At 39.9% G+C, this 19,718-nt stretch overlaps 1 protein-coding gene across 1 annotated transcript in view; it reads left to right on the forward strand.

Moving 5' to 3' along the window:
* The window catches only part of snd1 (staphylococcal nuclease and tudor domain containing 1), an 890,588-nt gene that overhangs the window by 810,636 nt on the left and 60,234 nt on the right, over positions 1–19,718 (forward strand). The window contains exons 21-22 of the mRNA XM_043713955.2: positions 658–771; positions 8,013–8,216. Of these exons, the coding sequence (XP_043569890.2) occupies positions 658–771; positions 8,013–8,216 (318 nt within the window). The remainder of the gene's footprint in view (positions 1–657; positions 772–8,012; positions 8,217–19,718) is intronic.

A 19,718-nucleotide genomic window follows, 5' to 3' on the forward strand; every position in this document is an offset into this window, starting at 1 on the left:
ACGTCTTTAAAAACCTCCAGGCCTCATGTTTTGCTGTTCTGTGATCAGCACATTGTTACCACTTGTAATCTTAAAAATTGTCTAATACTTAAAATTCAAATACAAGTATCATTCTTCAAAACATTCCACTGCTTTTCCAGTCAGTCTTTCACTGACCATATTCTATAAAATTGAGTTCATCTGCTGTCTGATGATTCTTCACATTGCTTTTTGTTCTTTGCTAATCTACTTCGGTTCATGATATGGCAATGTCTAAATTTTAGAAGTTTTTGTCTTTGTGTTCAACGTTTTTGATGCTTTCACCTCTCTTTACACTTGTACCTCTGAGATATCTGCACACCAATACTGGTCTCTTGCATATTCCGATTTACTTCACTGCTCCATTAGTGGCTATACTTTCACGTGCCTTGGCAGTTTCCTTCACAAATCTCTCTCATTCTCTGTTTCTCTCCTACTTAAATCATGTCTTAAAGTTGTACCCCTTTGACTGAGCTTTTGGTCACTTATCCAATTATCTCCTCATGTGGTTCACTGTCAAATTTTATCTGCTGATGTTCCTGTAAAACCTGTAAATCAAAGGAACTATATAAATGCAGATTATTTTTGTCTTCACTATATGCCACAGCACAAACTGACTGTTTTTGTTCTTTCCCTTAGAAAGAGTGTGTGGCCTCCTCTCGTCTTGGTGTTCTGCCACCTGCCTTCAGCACACGAGTTCTACCTGCCCAGGCCACAGAGTATACCTTTGCATATATCCAGGTGCCACAAGATGTAAGTAAGATTACAACACATGAACCTTTTGAAAAGGAAATCTGCACATGGTTCAAAACTTTTCTGTTGGGTAGGTTTGTAATTGCTGTAACCCAGTAAACAAAGAGAGGGAATTGCACTCTAATGTTGTAGAGGTGTTTGTACTGACCTGATAGGGGAAGTAGGCCTGACAATGTTCTTCACTATTGTGAAGTAGTGAAATGTTTTTAATCCATGCCCCTAATGTTTCCCTCAGCACCAGTGACAAACCTCCTACCAAACAGTCTTTCATCTTTTGCTTTCTCAAGGTTTTATGAAAATCTTAAGAAAAGGAAATCAAAGAATCTGTGCCTCAAGATTCAATGTACTAATCCTAAAGTATTCCCATTGCCACTGTATTAAAATTGTAGTGACATTGCTGCAAGATGTATGGATTTGGTATATCCTAGCAATGTGATTTTAGGTGACAAGTCAACCTCTAGATATGGATACTTACATAAACCATGATTGACACTTCACTAGGGTTCTGTTCCACATCAGTGACACAGCGAGCATGTTGACATCTGCATTTAGAAAAATAGGATGTATTGATGAATAAGAACATCTTCTGCAAATGCCACCAGAATCCCTCATTCTCACCTGATAATGATTTCTGAATGTGAAAGTTTAAATTTAGGAAATTATTGAACAAACACAAAAGGCCATGTCTAGTTTATTCAAGTTGTGCAATGAGTCACCAGGGATGGATATTAATGGTATCAAATCTTCCAAGAGACAATTCAGTGTGTCACAGAAGCAGAAAAGGATTCAGGGTTGTGGTCGAAAAATGGGTAAAATTGAACGGAAAAAAGTAACGCGTTTACTTTGGTCAGGTCTTAAAAAGTGTATGTGTAACCTAGAAAGTGAACATCTGGATCATTTTTCAAGCAACCTAATCAGAGAATTGTTGCAGAGAAGAAAGAGGTTATTTGGCTCGTCGTGTTTTCTGAGCATTTGAATTTAGTGTCGATCAGATATCTTTTCTGATTTTCAATCTGTTTACAAATGGAAATAACTTTTTTCCTCTCACTTTCTCTATTCTATTCAGACCTGTGATGACTTCGAAAATTTCTGTCAAATCTCCTCTTAACATACTCGTCTCCAAGTAAAACAGTCCCAACTTCTCTTTGCTCATACCTGAAATCTCTCTTCCTTGGGGCCATTTTCATAAATGTCTTTTGCACTTTATCCTGTGCATTCCACATTCCCCTTCTGGTGTTCCCTCTCTCTTCCCCCTCTCTCTCTCTCGCTTTCCCCCCCCTCTCTCTCTCGCTTTCCCCCCCCCCCTCTCTCTCTCTCTCTCTCTCTCTCGCTTTCCCCCTCTCTCTCTCCTCCCTTCTTTCCCCCATCTCTGGAGTAAAATACTTAGAGCCTGAAGAAAGCCAATTATTTTCTTTTACTGTTTGCTGTAAGCTGTTGCCTTCAGCCTGTAACAAAGAGACTTTGTTAGTTACTGTGTCAATCTTTCTGTGCCTCCTGCAAAAAATTCATAGACTTGGAGAAAGAGGTTTGACTCTTCTGAGTCAACCCACATTTTCCCATGTGATTATTAATTTTATTCTGAATAATTGCTTCTAGAAGTTTCCCCACCACCAAAGTTAAGCTGGCTGGTCTGTTATTGCTCAAATTATCTTTACATTTTTTGAATAAGGATATAATGTTTGTAATACAACAGTATTGACCCTACCACCGAATCCAGGGGAGATTGAAAGATTGTTGTCAGTGCCTCTGCAACTTCCACTCTCACTTATTTCAATATGTTTGGATGTATCTCATCTAATCCCGATGCTTTAACAATTTTTAAGTACCAATCGCTTGACCTGTACCTCCTCTTGATCAAATTTAAAATAACTGAGTTTCTTCCTGTATTACCACAGTCAGGGCAGCATCTGCCTTGTGGGTAAGAACAGATAAAAAGGGTTTTATTATTCACTTTAAAATGAGTATCGCCAGCTGGCCAGCACTTATTGCCCCTCATTTCTAGTTGCTCTTGAAAAAGTGGTGGTGAACTGTTGTCTTGAACTGCTGCAATCCACATGCTGTTGGTTGATTTAACTCATCAGCCATGCCATTTGCCTCCATGTTTAAAATGCCTTTTTCATCCCTAATTGTCCCTTATCCTTCTTTTATCACCTCTTTACAATTGATGCAGTTATACAATTCATTGGATTTCTCTTTATACTAACAGCCAGCCTTTTCTCGTGATTTCTATTTGCTTTCTCCTCCACTCTTATGAACCTTCCGTATTCAGTCCAGTTCATACTTGTTAGTGAAGCCTGTAATAAGCACATTTTTTCTTAGTTTCATCTCCTTTGTCATCTGGGAAGGCTCAGGATTCATTTGTCCTATCTCTCCCCCTTAAGGGAATATGTCTTGACTGTGCTTGAACCATCTCCTCTTTGAAGATAGCCCATTGTTCAGCTATTGTTATTTCCTGCTAACTTCTAATTCCCATCTATCCATCCTGGCTCTGCTTTTATCCCCTTTAAATCACCTGTCCACCAGTTGATTATTCTTAGTCCAGATTAACCAATGTTATTTTACCATCATCCTAAATCTTAAATTATAATGATCACTGTTATTTGATTCACTTGGTGCAACTTACTTCCAAACATGGAGTCGAGCTGGTTCCTTCTTTTTTATTGGACTGGGCATATACCCTGATTTCATATATATTACTTTCTCCTTACTCCAAATCCACTTGCTATTTTAGTATTGTCTGCCTCTCCCAGTATTTTGTGCACCCTGGTATTACTATTTAATATTTTCTCCTGGTTTCCACACTTCTGCTGTTAGCTTAAAACTTTCTCAACAGCAGTAACAAAACACTCCACAAGAAATGTGGTCCCAGCTTTCTTCAGATATAACCTGTCCAGCTTGTACAGGTGCCATCTCCGGCAGAGATGCTTCCAGAAATCTGAAGCTGTTCTTCTGCACCATCTTTCCAGTCAGATATTCTTCTGCCTTAACTTCCTATTTCTGTAGTCACTTGCATGTGATACCAGGAGTAATCCACCACTTCAGAATTTATATTTTCTAACTTTTCTACCTAGCTCTCTAAATTTCAAATTTAGTATTAATGTGGACCATGGCCTCTAACTGTTTCACGCTCCCCCAAAATAATGCCCTGCAGGTCATTCTGTAACATCCTTGAGTCACAGTGACAATCACAAAAATGCCTGTTTGTTTCCCCAACTAAAAAAAAAGTCCCTATGAATATTGTCCTTCCACTCTTATTCCTCCTGTCGTGTACAGCTCGACCACTTGGCTCTGCTGCGCTTATCCAAGGAACATCGTTGTCACTAATATCCAGAACGGAAAGCTAGTTAGTGGGTAGGAACTCATAAGGACTTCTGCACTACCTCCCTGTTTTTCCTGTTTGCTCAGAAGTCACCAAATCACTATCTGTCTGCTTGCCCCTAACTTACAATGTAACCACTATCCTGAATATAATATCGACATCAGGAACAGGTTCCGAATCACAGTGTATGAAGGTGTTGATTGCATTTCAATCAACACCTTCATAATAGCCCAAGTTAAAGTCTGTTGCAGACTTATTGTAGATGATTTTGTTTTTTGTTCAACCATTGAGGTATAAAACCACATCTATGTCAGCCTCCATTGGAAATTCATTTGAGTGTTAAGTATCTTTGAATTATTTGAAAAAAACATGGGAATTTCCAAGTGTCTGGTCAACATTCTGCACTCAGCCAAAAACATTGTAATTAAATCATTCATCTGATCTGATGAGTGCAAAATGATTTCAGCCAATGGCATCACTTAACCCAATCAGTATAAACTATTTGAAGGCCCACAATTGACAGCATTACCAGTACATTTGTCCAAAAGCTGTTCTAAAGGATATGACTGGCACCTCTAGAATTTGAGTCCAATTCCAGCCCTGGATGCTACAGTATTAACCTTTTCCAGGTTCAGATTCCAAAGTATAATGAACTTTTTGCTCAATTTTTGTTGTGCATAAACTGACAACACAGCACATGGAAGCTAAACTGGCATTCTCTCAGATTCTGGCTGAATAAGGCTGATGTTAAGAGGTATCGATGGAATAAAGCAGGGGAGGATTTGTATAACATCTCTCTCTGTTCCTGAAATAAAAGCAAAGACTGTAAATTACTCTTAGTCTTTTAGTTTTCAGCATTCTTTTTCTTTTTACCTCAAATGCATGATACCTGATCTGGGAAATGATCCTGCAAGCCAAATCAGAGCAAACCTCACTCTTCAGCTTGTCACACTGTATCTACCCAGAGTGTTTGATGCTGACTGGTACTATGTGCCAAAATAGATCATGATTCCTCGAATCCATAAGTAGTTGCTGGAAGAGGCTATTGAATGGAACCAGAGACTAATGTGGGTTGTGCCCCACATTACTACTGCAGTAATGTGAGGTGGAGATGTGAGGTGCCTATGACATGAGCAAATATCACCTAAAGCAAAATGTATGTGTTTTAGATATGCCCAAAATGTTAAGCTGTCTTTTCTCTCTTATTGCCAATACTGATTGACCTTTACTTCCATAAGTGTTGTTCGAAATTAGATCCTGACAAGCATAAGGTTTGTAAGTGTCTAGATGATCAAAAGGAGGAGATAAATTTGACATTTTGTGTTTAGATGTGGTGTACAGAGATTAATTCGTGCACAGAGATTGCAGGCCAGGTAGAGTGCTTTGGATGCCATACTTGGAAGTGTGTGTGTTGAAACCATGTGTAAATATCAAGCTTCTAGCCACTGAAACATCATTGTCACTTCAACATGACACTTACCAACTCTCTTGCAGCATGTTCATTCAACCAAGAGTGTTCGGTTCCCTAGCAACCCTCAGTTCATTCCGTTAGCCTCTCGTTCTTTTATAATTTGTGAGCATGATTGTGTTCCCCTGAGGGAATTGTTAATTTATACATTTAAATTTCGTTCATATTGTAAATGGTTAAATAATCGATATATTTGGTTAAAGTCATTTTGGTCCCCGTTTCCTGATGGATTCCAGAAATTGAATTAAGTGCTACATCAAATTGTAGAAATATTTATAAACCATTGAATACAGAGTATCTTTATTCAACTTCTTCCCACGCATACCTGACACCTTGTAGTGTTGACAGGTAAAGACATTCTCACTGAGTAGGTGAATGCAGTCAACAGCTAAAAATATTTCTGTCACTATTTTAATGTATTGTTTCAAATTAAGGCACCTTCTCCCTCACTGGTTATGAAGAGCTATCTGAGTTTTACACCTGGTATCCTCCAGACCTTTCCTCCTGAAACATCTAATGTTTCTATCACTGCCTTTCTAATTATGACACCATGTCACAAAATTAGATGAATTTTCATTTACAAATCTGGATGTGCAAGGAATAATAATAGAGAACCTTCTCTTAATCCTTTATTTGAGGTGCACTGTGACACTGAAAAATAAACAAACCATTTGCATTTATCACACTTCTCAAGACAACTAGGTGTCTCAAAGAGTTACACAGCCAATGAAATGGTTTTACGTGTAATCACCATTGTGGCATAGAAAATAATGCAGCTGGAAATGTGTTGCTGGAAAAGCGCAGCAGGTCAGGCAGCATCCAGGGAACAGGAGAATCGACGTTTCGGGCATAAGCCCTTCTTCAGGAATGAGGAAGGGCTTATGCCCGAAACGTCGATTCTCCTGTTCCCTGGATGCTGCCTGACCTGCTGCGCTTTTCCAGCAACACATTTCCAGCTCTGATCTCCAGCATCTGCAGACCTCACTTTCTCCTAGAAAATAATGCAGCCAATTTGTGCACACAAAGATCCCATATACAACAATATGACAATGATCACACAATCTGGCTTTGAGGGACAAATATCAGCTTGGTAAAGTGATTATAGTCCCATCAGTTCATAGGACTGTTCTCTCATCAGAGAGGGATAACTGATGGCGGTTTAACCTGAGGATCACCACACCTCGGATAAAGGGAGAGGTTGAGAAGCAGATTTCTTTGTGGTAACCTCTGTCAGTGCAGGAATTTGTAGCATTTTGTCAGAGTCCAGAACTCATCCACCCTCCCACCTTTGCACTGCAGTATCACTTTTAACTTGTGTGCAAATCCTGGATTGGAACTTGAATATACAATCTTCTGACTGGTACTCAGGGGTGCCAGATTACTGTCAATTTGTCTTATCTTGAGTTACATTTATTCTGACACTGTTTCATTTGGCTTCTGGGTGATTTGGATCTGCAAGTTGGCTCCCACTACTTACTGTGCTGAATCTGGCTTCCTTATCCGGATAAGACTCAGATTTGAGAAAGACTAGGACGTTATATCTTCTGCCAAAATAAGCCAGTTGTAAAGGATGAATGCTAAGAGCCAACTCACTGTTGATCTCACAAACTCCATGTATAAAATGTACAAATGTATGAACAACTCTAGACTCTTTGATCCCCAAGTGGGTTGATGCATCTCTACTGTAAAAAAGCATTGCATTCAAAGACCATGAGATAAGAAAAGGCTTTTAAAGAAAAGGAGAGAGCCAGAAGGAAGAACACAAAACTGGGTGGTAATTTAGTATGCTTTGCTACGTTGTGCTGAGATGTTCCTAACTCTTAAAAATATTTCATTCTGTTTGGGTGTCCTGTGATACACTGATCTAATTACTATTTAGCCAGTTCAACTTTGCTCCAGTAATGTACCTCAGCACTAATCTCTGGAGGTCATGACTTATTGGAGTAATATGAACCACACAAAGTTGAACCCCTGGTTGAAATCTCATCCTCATACCATTAACAATGCAGTACTGCTTCAATGTTACATTCACACATGTTGAGGTTTTGAAATGCGACCTGAATGCACAATATTAGAAGTGTTACCAGCAGAGTCAGAATGACAGCTCAGACTTGATAAGTTGCTTTTTTGCATTGCCCTCCCTGAAAAGAATGTGGAAATGTGAAGCAGCACATCTTTCATGCCCAAGGTAGAAGTTAGTTCGATTTGGGAAGGAGGAGGGAAAGAAGATTTATGGGTTCCCAAAACCTCTGCTGGGAGGTTTGCACCAAGACCCATGAGACAGATGGGTTCACAAAATTCAGAGCCAGAGCTCTAGTTTCCACTTCAGAGTTGGGGATACCAACACTGAGCCAAAAACCTCACTCTTGATGAGTTTTTGTGATTGGTTATAATCTGTCAGTAATAAATAGTATTACTCAGTTACAGATCTGATCTTTTCCTTCTGTCCTATAGGAAGATGCTAAAGCTGATGTAATCGACAGTGTTGTCAGAGACATCCAGAACACCCAGTGCCTACTAAATGTTGAATTTGGAGGACCCAGCTGCTCATTTGTTACCCTGCAGTTTGCTGATTCAAAGGATGATGTTGGCCTTGGACTGGTCAAGGAGGGGCTTGTCATGGTGGATGTTCGCAAGGAAAAGCATTTGCAAAAAGTGGTGAGTACTCAATGGTTCCATCAACCTGGAGCAGTGATTGGTATAGTGATGGTTGATATTCTATTTCTGTAAGGATTGTTTATCCTTATGGGAAGCCCTTCCAATTGAAGAAAAGAGTACAGTAGCAATCATACCAAGAACTCCAGAAATTCAGGCCTCTGGGTCTAAGAGAGGAGGAAAATGACCATCTCTCGGCTTTTCATCTTGGGGGAGCAGTTTTGGATAGTTGACCTGAGAACAGGACCATATTAGCATAACGAAAACAGAAAATGCAAGAAAATGTTCAGTAGCTGAAGCAGAGAGAAAAATAATTGATATTTCAGCTTGATGACCTGTCTTGAGCTCTGTCTCATTCTCTCTCCAGCAGTTCAGAATTCAAGCCCTCAGCGTTACATCAGTTGGTTTCTGGTTTTGTTTCATATGTCTCAACCCTGCAGTACTTTGTTTTTGTTTTGCCCTGTTAGACTAATTATCATTTGCTCTGCAGCTGTAATGACCATCCTTCCTGATTTCAGCCCTATCCTCATTACTGATCTAAAGCCAAGTACAGTTTCTTAAGTATGTTGAGTATCAGCCATCCAATCAAAAAGTGAAACAAATTCAAATTCTTAGTTTGCAGTCTGACAAGTACCAGGAGAACAGTCAGCAGGTTGAGTGTATTATTTATAACTTACTTCAAAAATCTGGAGGAACTATAAGACATAGGAGCAGATGTAGGCTATTGAGCCCATCAAGTCTGCTCTGTCATTCAATAAGATCATGACTGATCTGATAATCTTCAACTCCACTTTCCTGCCTTTTTCCCATATTCGTTGATTCCTTTACTGTTGAAAAATCTGTCTATCTCTGCCTTGAATATATTTAATAAGACAGTCTTGACAGCCTTCTGCAATAAATAATTCCACAGATTCACTACCCTCTGAGAGAAGAAATTCTTCCTCATCTCTGTTTTAAATGTATTACCCTCTATCCTAGACTCTCCCACAAGGGGAAAGAATCTTCATGTCTACCCTGTCAAGTCCCCTAAGAATTTTGTATGTTTCAATAAGGTCACACCTCAATTATCTAAATTTCAGTGAATACAAACCCAACCTACTGAAACTCTCCTCAGAAGGCAGTTCTTCCATAACTTTCTCCAGGCTGGCTCCAATGCTTTCCATAGATAAGGGGCCCAAAACTGTTCACAGTATTCCAGCTATGGTCTGATTAGTACCTTGCATAATTTTAGCAAAAAATCTCTATTTTTATACTCCATTCCTTTTGAAATAAAGGACAACATTCCATTTGTCCTCTTTATGACCAGCTGAAATTGGATGCTCACATTTTGTTGTTCATGGATGAGGAGTCCTAAATCCATCTGTTCTCTAGCTTTCTGCTGTTCTCTATTTAAATAATATTCAACTCCTCTCCTGTCCATGTGCATAACCTCACATTTCCCCACATTATATTCCATTGCCAAGTTTTTGCCCACTCAACTTGTCTATGTCTCTCTGCAGACTCTGTATCATCATCATCAATTACCTTCCCACCTATTTTTCCTTCATCCACAAACGTGGTGACAGTACATTCCTTTACTGATTCAAGTTTCCCCATGGGGAGACTGGTTAGTAAGGTTACATCTCCCGGAATATAGGGAGAACTAGCCATTTGGATACAGAACTGGCTCAAAGGTCAAAGACAGAGGGTGGTGATGGAGGGTGGTTTTTCAGACTGGAGGCCTGTGACCAGTGGAGTGCCACAAGGATCAGTGCTGGGTCCTCTACTACTTGTCATTTACAAAAATGATTTGGATGTGAGCATAAGAGGTATAGTTAGTAAGTTTGCAGATGACACCAAAATTGGAGGTGTAGTGGACAGCAAAGAAGGTTACCTCAGATTACAACAGGATCTTGATCAGATGGGCCAATGGATGAGAAGTGGCAGATGGAGTTTAATTCAGATGAATGCGAGGTGCTGCAGTTTGGGAAAGCAAATCTTAGCAGGACTTATACACTTAATGGTAAGGTCCTAGGGAGTGTTGCTGAACAAAGAGACCTTGAAGTGCAGGTTCATAGCTCCTTGAAAGTGGAGTCGCAGGTAGATAGGATAGTGAAGAAGGCATTTGGTATGCTTTCCTTTATTGGTCAGAGTATTGAATACAGGAGTTGGAAGGTCATGTTGCGGATGTACAGGACATTGGTTAGGCCACTGTTGAAATAATTCTGGTCTCCTTCCTATTGGAAAGATATTGTGAAGCTTGAAAGAGTTCAGAAAAGATTTACAAGGATGTTGCCAGGGTTGGAGGATTTGAGCTATAGGGAGAGGCTGAACAGGCCGGGGCTGTTTTCCCTGGAGTGTCGGAGGCTGAGGGGTGACCTTATAGAGGTTTACAAAATTATGAGGGGCATGGATAGGATAAATAGGCAAAGTCTTTTCCCTGGGGTCAGGGAGTTCAGAACTAGAGGGCATAGGTTTAGGGTGAGAGGGGAAAGATATAAAAGAGACCTAAGGGGCAACTTTTTCACACAGAGGGTGGTATGTGCATGGAATGAGCTGCCAGACGAAGTGGTGGAGGCTGGTACAATTGCAATATTTAAAAGGCATTTGGAAGGGTATATGAATAGGAAGGGTTTGGAGGGATATGGGCCGGGTGCTGGCAGGTGGGACTAGATTGGGTTGGGATATCTGGTCGGCATAGACTGGGTGGACCGAAAGGTCTGTTTCCGTACAGTACATCCCTAAATCATTAACTGTGGCCTCACACTGATCCCTGTGGCACTCCATTAGTTACAGATTGCCATCCTGTAATTGTTCACAATATCGTACAGTGTCTTCTATTAGTTAGCCAATCCTCCATCCATGCTGATATACTACTACTAGCGTGGGCTGTTATCTTATTAAGTAACCTAACACGTGGTGCCTTATTAAATGCGGTCATGTCTTGTGCAAATCCAATTATATTACATCTACTGCTGCCTCTATCCTGCTTGTTATTTACTCAAAGAATTTATAGTAAATTTGTCAAACATGATTTCTCCTTCATGACGCCATGCTAATTGTGTTTGATAATATTTGCTCTGCTACTAAATCCTTTATGATAGATTCTAACATTTTCCCAATAGAGATAGTAAGCTAACTGGCCTCTCGTTCCCAGTTTTCTGTCTCCTTCCCCTTTTAACTTCCCCTTTTAACTTGCCAGTTTTCTAATTGTTTGGGGCTTTACCAGAATCTGCGGATTCTTAGAAGATTACTACCAGTACATCTACTATCTCTACAGCTGCTTCCTTCAGTATTCGAGGATGCATCCTGTCAGGTCCAGAGTCTTCAGTCTTTAACTCCATTAATTTCCCTTGTACTTCTCCTCTGGTGGTAATTATTGTGTTTATTTCCTCTCCTCCTTTTGCCTTTTGATTATTTAGTAATTTTGAAATGCCATTAATGTTTTCTAATTTATTCAACTCCTCTGCCATTTCCTGGTTCCCTATTATTTTTTCAGTCTCATTCTCCGAGGGGGCTTTTTTGTATATTTAATGAAGCTTATGTTATTTGCCTTGATATATTACTTGTAGATTTACCCTCAGAGTTAATGTTCTCCTTCATTATTTGTCTTGTTATCTTTTTTTAAAATATTCCCAATCCTCTGATTTACCACAAATCTTTGCCACGTATTTTTTTTCTTCAATTTGACGCTCCCCTTATCTTACCTGGTTAACTGTGGTTGGTTTATACACAACCTTGATTCTTCTCCCTCACTGGAATACATCTTTGCTGCGAGCCATGAACTATTTTCTTAAAAATCTGCCGTTTTTCTTCAACTTTCTTCACTGCTAAACTCATTTTACAGTTCACTCCTGCCAGGCCTGCCCTCATTCCTTCATAATTTATCCCTATTTAGCTTAGCACATATGATTCCAACAGAGGTTCTTCCCTTTCAAACTGAATGCTACAATCTACCATATTATTGTCACTGTTTTCTAGCTGAAGGGAATACAATGGTCATAATGAATGAAAAAAACAAATGCATGCCAGCTAATATGAGGAGAATATGTAGTGGAGGTGTGGGGACCCTTCCACATCAACCCTGCATAACTCCATGGGAGGAAGGCCTGCAAATGGTACTGCCAATCGAGAGCCTTAAGTGGGTAATGAATGCCCAGTTAAAGAATTCAACCCTCTGCTGCTGGAATGAACTCAGCAGCAGGCAGAGGATTCATGCTATGTGTGGTCAAACCCTGACTTGTTTGCTTTCTGTTCCCAAGGATGAGATTGGGGTTGGGTTTATGAGGATGCATCATTCAAAAGCACTCAGTGCCTGATTGAGGGACCAAGGATTGAGGAGAGAATGCCTGCTGAGAACCACTGCCTTGCCCTTGCTGCCAAATCCATTGTTATTTCACCATGTGCAATCCCTCCCTCAATCACTCATCTGTGGCCTTGGTCCTGAACTTCAGCAGCTGTTACTCGCCAGTAGCCACTGGCTATTCAAAGAACCAGAAGTAGTTCTTTGGCCAGGATCTCTGTTCCCAGGGAAGGCCCACTCGTAGTCTGTCAAATACCTGATTCATTTGTAGTACTAAATTCTGGGTATCCACAGAATCACAGAAATATTGGAGCACTGAAGTCAAGCCCATCAAATGAGCATTATTATCTAACACCAACCTCTTGCTTTTCCCCATACACTTGCATTATTTGTTATTTCATTATTTTCTATTATTGTTTTATTATTTTATAGCATTATTCCTATCCAAATAATAATAAGAAGCGATGAGGGTAGCTTACCTGCTGTCCATCTGATGGTGAAGCACCTTGTCACCAGCACAAGATTCCACCCAACAATCTTCATCTCTTACATTACTGTACTCTTTAAATTTGTTGGGTGGTAGCATGAAATCAGTTTTACCCAAGAATATAGTTACAGACTGATTCAGATTATGTCTGGGATTGTGCATTGTAACTTCTTAAAACTGGAGCAGTGGAGTGCATAAGGGAATAGAGCTAATTTGACAGCTGTTTTATCGAAGTTATACAGGCTCAATGAACTACAAATATGATTCTTTGACTTTCATTATTGTATCTAAACATTGGAGAGATTACAGAGTTTTACCAAAATAGTACTAAGGATTGAGAGATCTGAAAATCTTGCATTGATCCTTAGAGTACAGAAAGGGGCAATTTAATGAGATTGTTCAAATTTATAATCATATTGTGGCCACTTGGGAGAGGAACAGTGCTGCAGGATCCTGTCCCCACAAAAGGCCCAGCCTCCAGTCATTATCCCTGCCTTCTGGGTCCTGCCTCTCTGAGCTCATCTAGTTTGAGACCCACCTCCTGTTCACTTAAATGTATTCCCATTAAACTTCTGATTACCTAATTTAGCCTCTGGGCCCCATGTTAGCTAATGTTCCTAATGACTTTTTCTTTTCAAGTTTGTTGGTGGTGATTGAGTACTGTTGAAAAACTATCATAATGCTTATTGTTGAGGGCAACAGCAGATAAGGGCACCCCTGTAATACAGAGAGTAGAATTGATACTGAATTTACTGAAACATTTATCGTGTAGAATTCCAGTTGATGAGATTGGATCTGTGTGGTCATCGGGTGTTCTCCCATTGTTGTACTCAAAGCACCATTATAAAAGTTGAGGTTATCTTTGCTAAGATTATCTTTGGTGACAGTTGAAGTAACCTGTTCAAAGGTAGATGAATAACCTTCAAAAGGCATTTATCATCTACAGACACACGAATCTTAAATCAGTGTGGACAGTACTTCAACAAATAATTAGTACCAATTAAAAACTCTCTTTGAAGTAATAATTTAGTTTGTCCATGAATGTCATATTGACACAAAGACAGGAAATTCCCTGGTTCAGACTATGTTGTGGGTAACCCCTTTCCAGCCAAGCCTGGCAGTAAAGTTGCTGCTGGTAGCCGTATTATCCCTGAGCCCAGGAGGAGGAATAGTATTCATTGTCCCTGCTTGCATTGGCTTTTCACTTACCCTTATATAAAAAAAAGGGGGAATTTGTGCGATGTCTGGTAAAGGCAGTGGTACACCGATTTGAATAGTTCCTTCAAACATTCTACCTCATCTTGAAGAATGGCTACATGATGAGGAACTGAGGAGATCTTTATGCCAGCATGGGTCACTGCCATCAAGAGAAAAAGAAAAAATCACTAACTAAACTAAGCTTTGGTTTAAGTTGGAACAAAATTGTTCTTCAAATATTGTGAATTACAATATCTGTGCTGTTTGCATTCAAAGGTTTGTCAGTGAGTTTCTACATGAAATATCTACTCAAATATTTACATTGTAAATACTGACAAAATGAATGACACTCTTCAGATGATGATTAATGAATGCAAAATACATTAATGGATTTTTTTTAATATCCTTAACTTGCAAAACAGTCCATCACAAGTTGGGACGAGTGGCTAGTTGCATTTTAGTTACTAATTAACAGAATATTCATATATTAATGGTGAGCCAGCATTTTTCCCTTCTTTGCAATGGGTGAATAGTAAAGATTTTTTTGTTTTTAAGCCCATTTGTCTGCGAAAATGTGGAAATTAGTAATTTGAGGTTAGTTTCTAAGTAAAACATGAACTATGATTTTTGAAGATCTACAACCTAGTTGACAATTATCAGGATGGTTCTTGAACATTCTTCTTGAAATGTGAGAAATGTTGGAAAATTAGGATTTATTGCTCATTGTTATTAAGGAGGCAATGCTGTAGCAATATTGCAACTGATGTGATGGAATTGCTCCTACAATAAGAAGAACATTTTTGATCCAGCAATAGCGAACAAATCGGAATATCTACAACTTTGTGTAAATAAAACTTGGAGTTGATAGTTTGTGAACCCGATGTCCTTGACTTTCCAATTAATGGTCATCAGCTTTGGTAGAATGGCAAAGATGTCTTCACAATTTTCTGCTGGTATTGTATAGATAGTATGTCCTGAATACTGGATTTGGAAATGGGTGTATGTTTGATACAGTGGATGAACTGCTGATCTTGTGGAATTTGACATATAGTGTTAAGGTTCTCAACTGTTGCAGCTATATTTACATAGGCAATCTGACAGTGAAGTGTATGGCCTTATCCTGAGAGGGGTTTGGGAAATCAGGAGGTAAATCATTTGTTGGATACCCAGCCGCTGATTTATTTACGATGTTAATATAGATTGTCCAGTTGAGCTTTTGTTAATAATGAATCCCAGGATGTTGATACTGAAGAACTTGACAACATTAATGTCATTCAATGTCATGAGGTAGTGACATTTTTCAAACATGAATATTATTTGCCACTTCTCAGCCCAAGCCTGAATATTTTGTTATATGTCAACATAGTCTTTATTATTGTTTTTCAAACAGGATTAAGGCAGGAATCATGCAGGTGTTTAAGTGCACGTTTTTCACGTTGATCATTACTACTAATAGTTTTGTGAAATAAACATCCAAGGAGTACACGCAATTTGAAAATATTTTAAAATGATTTAACTTCTATTGCTGTTGCAAAAGACTTATACAATTATTGGTATGGCCCTGGGTAGTGTTGTAGAATGGAAAGACCTAGAGTTTAGGTACATAGTTCTTCAAAATTTGCATCACTGGTAGACAGGGTGGTTAACAAGGTGCTAAGCACACTTGCCTTCATTGCTTAGACTTTTGTTGGAATGTCATGTTGAGGTTGTACAGGATGATGGTGAGACCTCTTCTGGAGTACTGTGTGCAGTTCTGGTCGCCCTGTTATAGGAAGGATATTATTAAAGTGGAGAAAAGATTTACCATAATGTTGCCATCAATAGGGGTTTGAGATATAAAAATAGACTAGAAAGGCTGGAACTTTTTTCACTGGAGCAGAGGAGGTTGAGGGGGTGACCTTACCAAGATTCATAAAAAGTCATAGATAAGGTGAATGACAAGGGTCTTTTCCCTGAATAGGGTGAGTTCAAAACTAAGGGGTGTATTCTTAAGGTAAGAGGAGAAAGATTTTAAAAGAATTTGAGAGGCAACGTTTTTTACAAAGAGTTTTTTGTGTGTAAAATGAACTGCAGGAGAAAGTGAGGGATGCATGAACAGTTACAGCTTTTAAAAGCCATTTGGCTTTTGTTCGTGAATACAAAAGGTTTGGAGGGATATGGGCCAAGGATAGGGTGGGCAGAAGGAACTTTTTCCCTAGGTGGTGGGGTTTTAAGGTTAGAGGCAGGAGGTTTAGTGGGGTTGTGAGGGAATTGTTTTCCACCAATAGGGTGGTTAGAATCTGGAACTCTCTGCCTGTAAAGATGGTAGAGGCAGAAATCCTCCTGAAACTTTTAAGAAGTATTTAGATGTATACTTGTGATGCCAAGGCATACAAAACTATGGGTCAAGAGCTAGAAAATGTGATTACAATAATTGGTTGTTGTTTTTGACCATTACAGACTCATAGAACATAGAAGACAGTACAGGCCCTTCGGCCCTCGATGTTGTGCTGGCGTTTTATCTTGCTCGAAGATCAGACTAACTTACATACCCTTCATTATACTAATTTCCATGTGTCTATCCAAGAGTCACTTAAATGTCCCTAATGTATCTGACACTACTACCACTACTGGCAGTGCATTCCACGCACCCATCACACTCTGAGTAAAGACCCTACTTCTGACATCTCCCCTAAACCTTCCTCCAATTACCTTAAAATTGTGACCCCTCGTGATAGACATTTCCGCATTGGGAATAAGGCTCTGGCTATCCACTGTATTTATGCCTCTCAACATCTTGTGTACCTCTATCAAGTCACCTCTCACCTTTTCGCTCCAATGAGAAAAGCCCTCGCTCCCTCGACCTTTCTTCATAAGATATGCCCTCCAGTCCAGACAGCATCCTGGTAAATTTCCTCTGTATCCTCTCGAAAGCTTCCACATCTTTCCTATGATGAGGTGACCAGAACTGAACACAGTATTCCAAGTGTAGACTCTATAGAGCTGCAGCATAACCTTGCGGCTCTTAAACTCAATGCCTCTGCTAGTGAAAGCTAACATAAAATTAGCCTTCTTAACATCTATATCAACCTGGGTGGTAACTTTGAGGGATCGATGGACATGGACCCCAAAGATCCCTCTATTCCTCCACACTACCAAGAATCCTGTCTTTAACCCTGTATTCTGCATTCAAATTCGATCTTCCAAAGTGAATCACTTCACACTTTTCCAAGTTGAACGCCATCTGCCACTCATCAGCCCAGTTCTGCATCCTGTCGATGTCTCATTGCAACTTACAACAGTCCTCCACACTGCACGATTCCACCTATCTTCGTGTCATCGGCAAACTTTCCAACCCACCCCTCCACTTCCTCATCCAAGTCATTTATAAAAATCACAAAGAGCAGCGGTCCCAGAACCGATCCCTGCAGAACTCGACTGGTCACCGAATTCCAGACTGAATGCTTTCCATCTACCATCACCCTCCATTCTCTATGGGCCAGCCAATTCTGTATTCAGACAGACAGGTTTCCATGTATCCCATGCCTCCTTACTTTCTGAATGAGCCTGCCATGGGGAACCTTATCAAACATCTTGCTAAAATCCATTTACACTGCATCCACTGCTCTACCTTCATCAATGTGTTTTGTCACATCTTCAAAGAATTCTATAAGGCTTGTGAGGCATGACCTGCCCCTCTCAAAGCTATGCTGACTATCTCTAATCAAACCATGGTTTTCCAAGTAATCATAAATCCTGTCTTTCAGAATCCTCTCTAATACTTTGTCCACCACAGATGCAAGACTGACTGGTCTGTAATTCCCAGAGTTATCCCTATTCCCATTCTTGAACGGGAATAATATTTGCCACCCTCCAATCATCCGGCACTACTCCAGTGGACAGTGAGGATGCAAAGATTATCACCAAAAGCACAATAATCTCTTCCCTCACTTCCTGTAGTAATCTACAGTATATCCCGTCTGGTCCAGGGGATTTGTCTATATTTATGTATTTCAAATTTTTCAGCACATCCTCCTTCCTAACATCAGCTTGTTCTAGGATATCAGTCTGTTTCTCGTTGTCCTAAGAAATGTCAAGGTCTCTCTCCATAGTGAATATTGAAGCAAAGTATTCATTAAGGACCTGCCCACCTTCTCCGACTCCAAGTACAAGTTCTCTCCACTATTCCTGATCGGCCCTACCCTCACTCTGGCCATCCTGTTCTCCTCAAATAAATGAAGAACACCTTAGGGTTTTCCTTAATCCTACCTGCGAAAGCTTTCTCATGCCCCCTTCTTCCTCTCCTAAGTCCATTCTTCAGTTCCTTCCTGGCTATCTTGTAACCTCTAAAGCCCTGTCTGATCCTTGCCTCCTCAACCTTAAGTAAGCTTCCTTCTTCCTCGAGACTAGATGTTCCACATCCCTTGTCACCGAAGGTTCTTTCAACCTACCATTCCTTCCTTGCCTCAGTGGGACAAACCTATTCAGTACTCACAGCAAGTGCTTCCAAAACAACCTCCACATTTCTGTTGTGCATTTTCCTGAGAACATCTGTTCCCCATTTAGGTGCCCCAGTTCCTGCTTAATAGCGTTGTAATTCCCCCTCCCCCAATTCCCATACCATCTGCTCCTATCCCTCTCCATGAGTATAGTAAAGGTCATGGAGTTGTGATCATTATCACCGAAATGCTCTCCAACCGAGAGATCTGACACCTGATCTGTTTCGCTGCCAAGCACCAAATCCAATATGGCCTCCCCTTTAGTCAGCCTATCTACATATTGCATCAGAAACCCTTCCTGGACAAACCTGACAAAAATAACTCCATCCAAACTATTTGAAGTAAGTAGGTTCCAATCAATGTTAGGGAAGTTAAAGTCACCCTTGACAACAACCCTGTTTACTTCTACATATTTCCAAAATCTACCTCCCAATCTGCTCCTCCGTGTCTCTGTTACTATTGGGGTACCTGTGCTGTAGATCTCAATGACTTCATAAAGGAGACCAAAGACAAACCAAGACATGTTAAATCTTTAGAGGTCTTTGAAGACAGGGAAGTGGATAACAATGCCAAATGATTTTACAAGAATCCAAAATGACATGGTGTAAGGCCTGAAATATCAGCAAATCTTTGGTACACTCACATTAATCATAAAGTTGTCAGTTCAAATTTCCTGATGGTATGAAACAAATAATTTGGCTGATCCCTCCTTGCAAGGCTAAGGGAGTACTCATTGACTCAGGTGTACTCCTTTAGTTTAGATGTTAAAGCAAGCTTTTACATCTGTCAAACAGATGGGAAAGATTTGATTGGAAGAGTTGGTGTTCTTTTCCTTGACCTGGCTAACGTTCATCCCTCAACAAAAGCCAAATCATCCGATCAATTGTCCACTTGTTGTTATGGAGATGTTGTGTGCAAAACCAGCAGCTACATTTCTTTTCAGGGCAATGATGGTTGCGATTCTGAAATTAATCTGTTGGATTGATGTTTTTCGAGTGTGTTCTCTCCAAAGATAAAATTCTCTGTTCTATCTAAATATATTGTCAACTGTTAAGATGGAA

The sequence above is a fragment of the Chiloscyllium plagiosum genome, unplaced genomic scaffold, assembly GCF_037043375.1.
Source record: "Chiloscyllium plagiosum isolate Xiang-an unplaced genomic scaffold, Cpla_swu_hap1 HiC_scaffold_23, whole genome shotgun sequence".
NCBI classification, from domain to species: Eukaryota; Metazoa; Chordata; class Chondrichthyes; order Orectolobiformes; family Hemiscylliidae; genus Chiloscyllium; species Chiloscyllium plagiosum.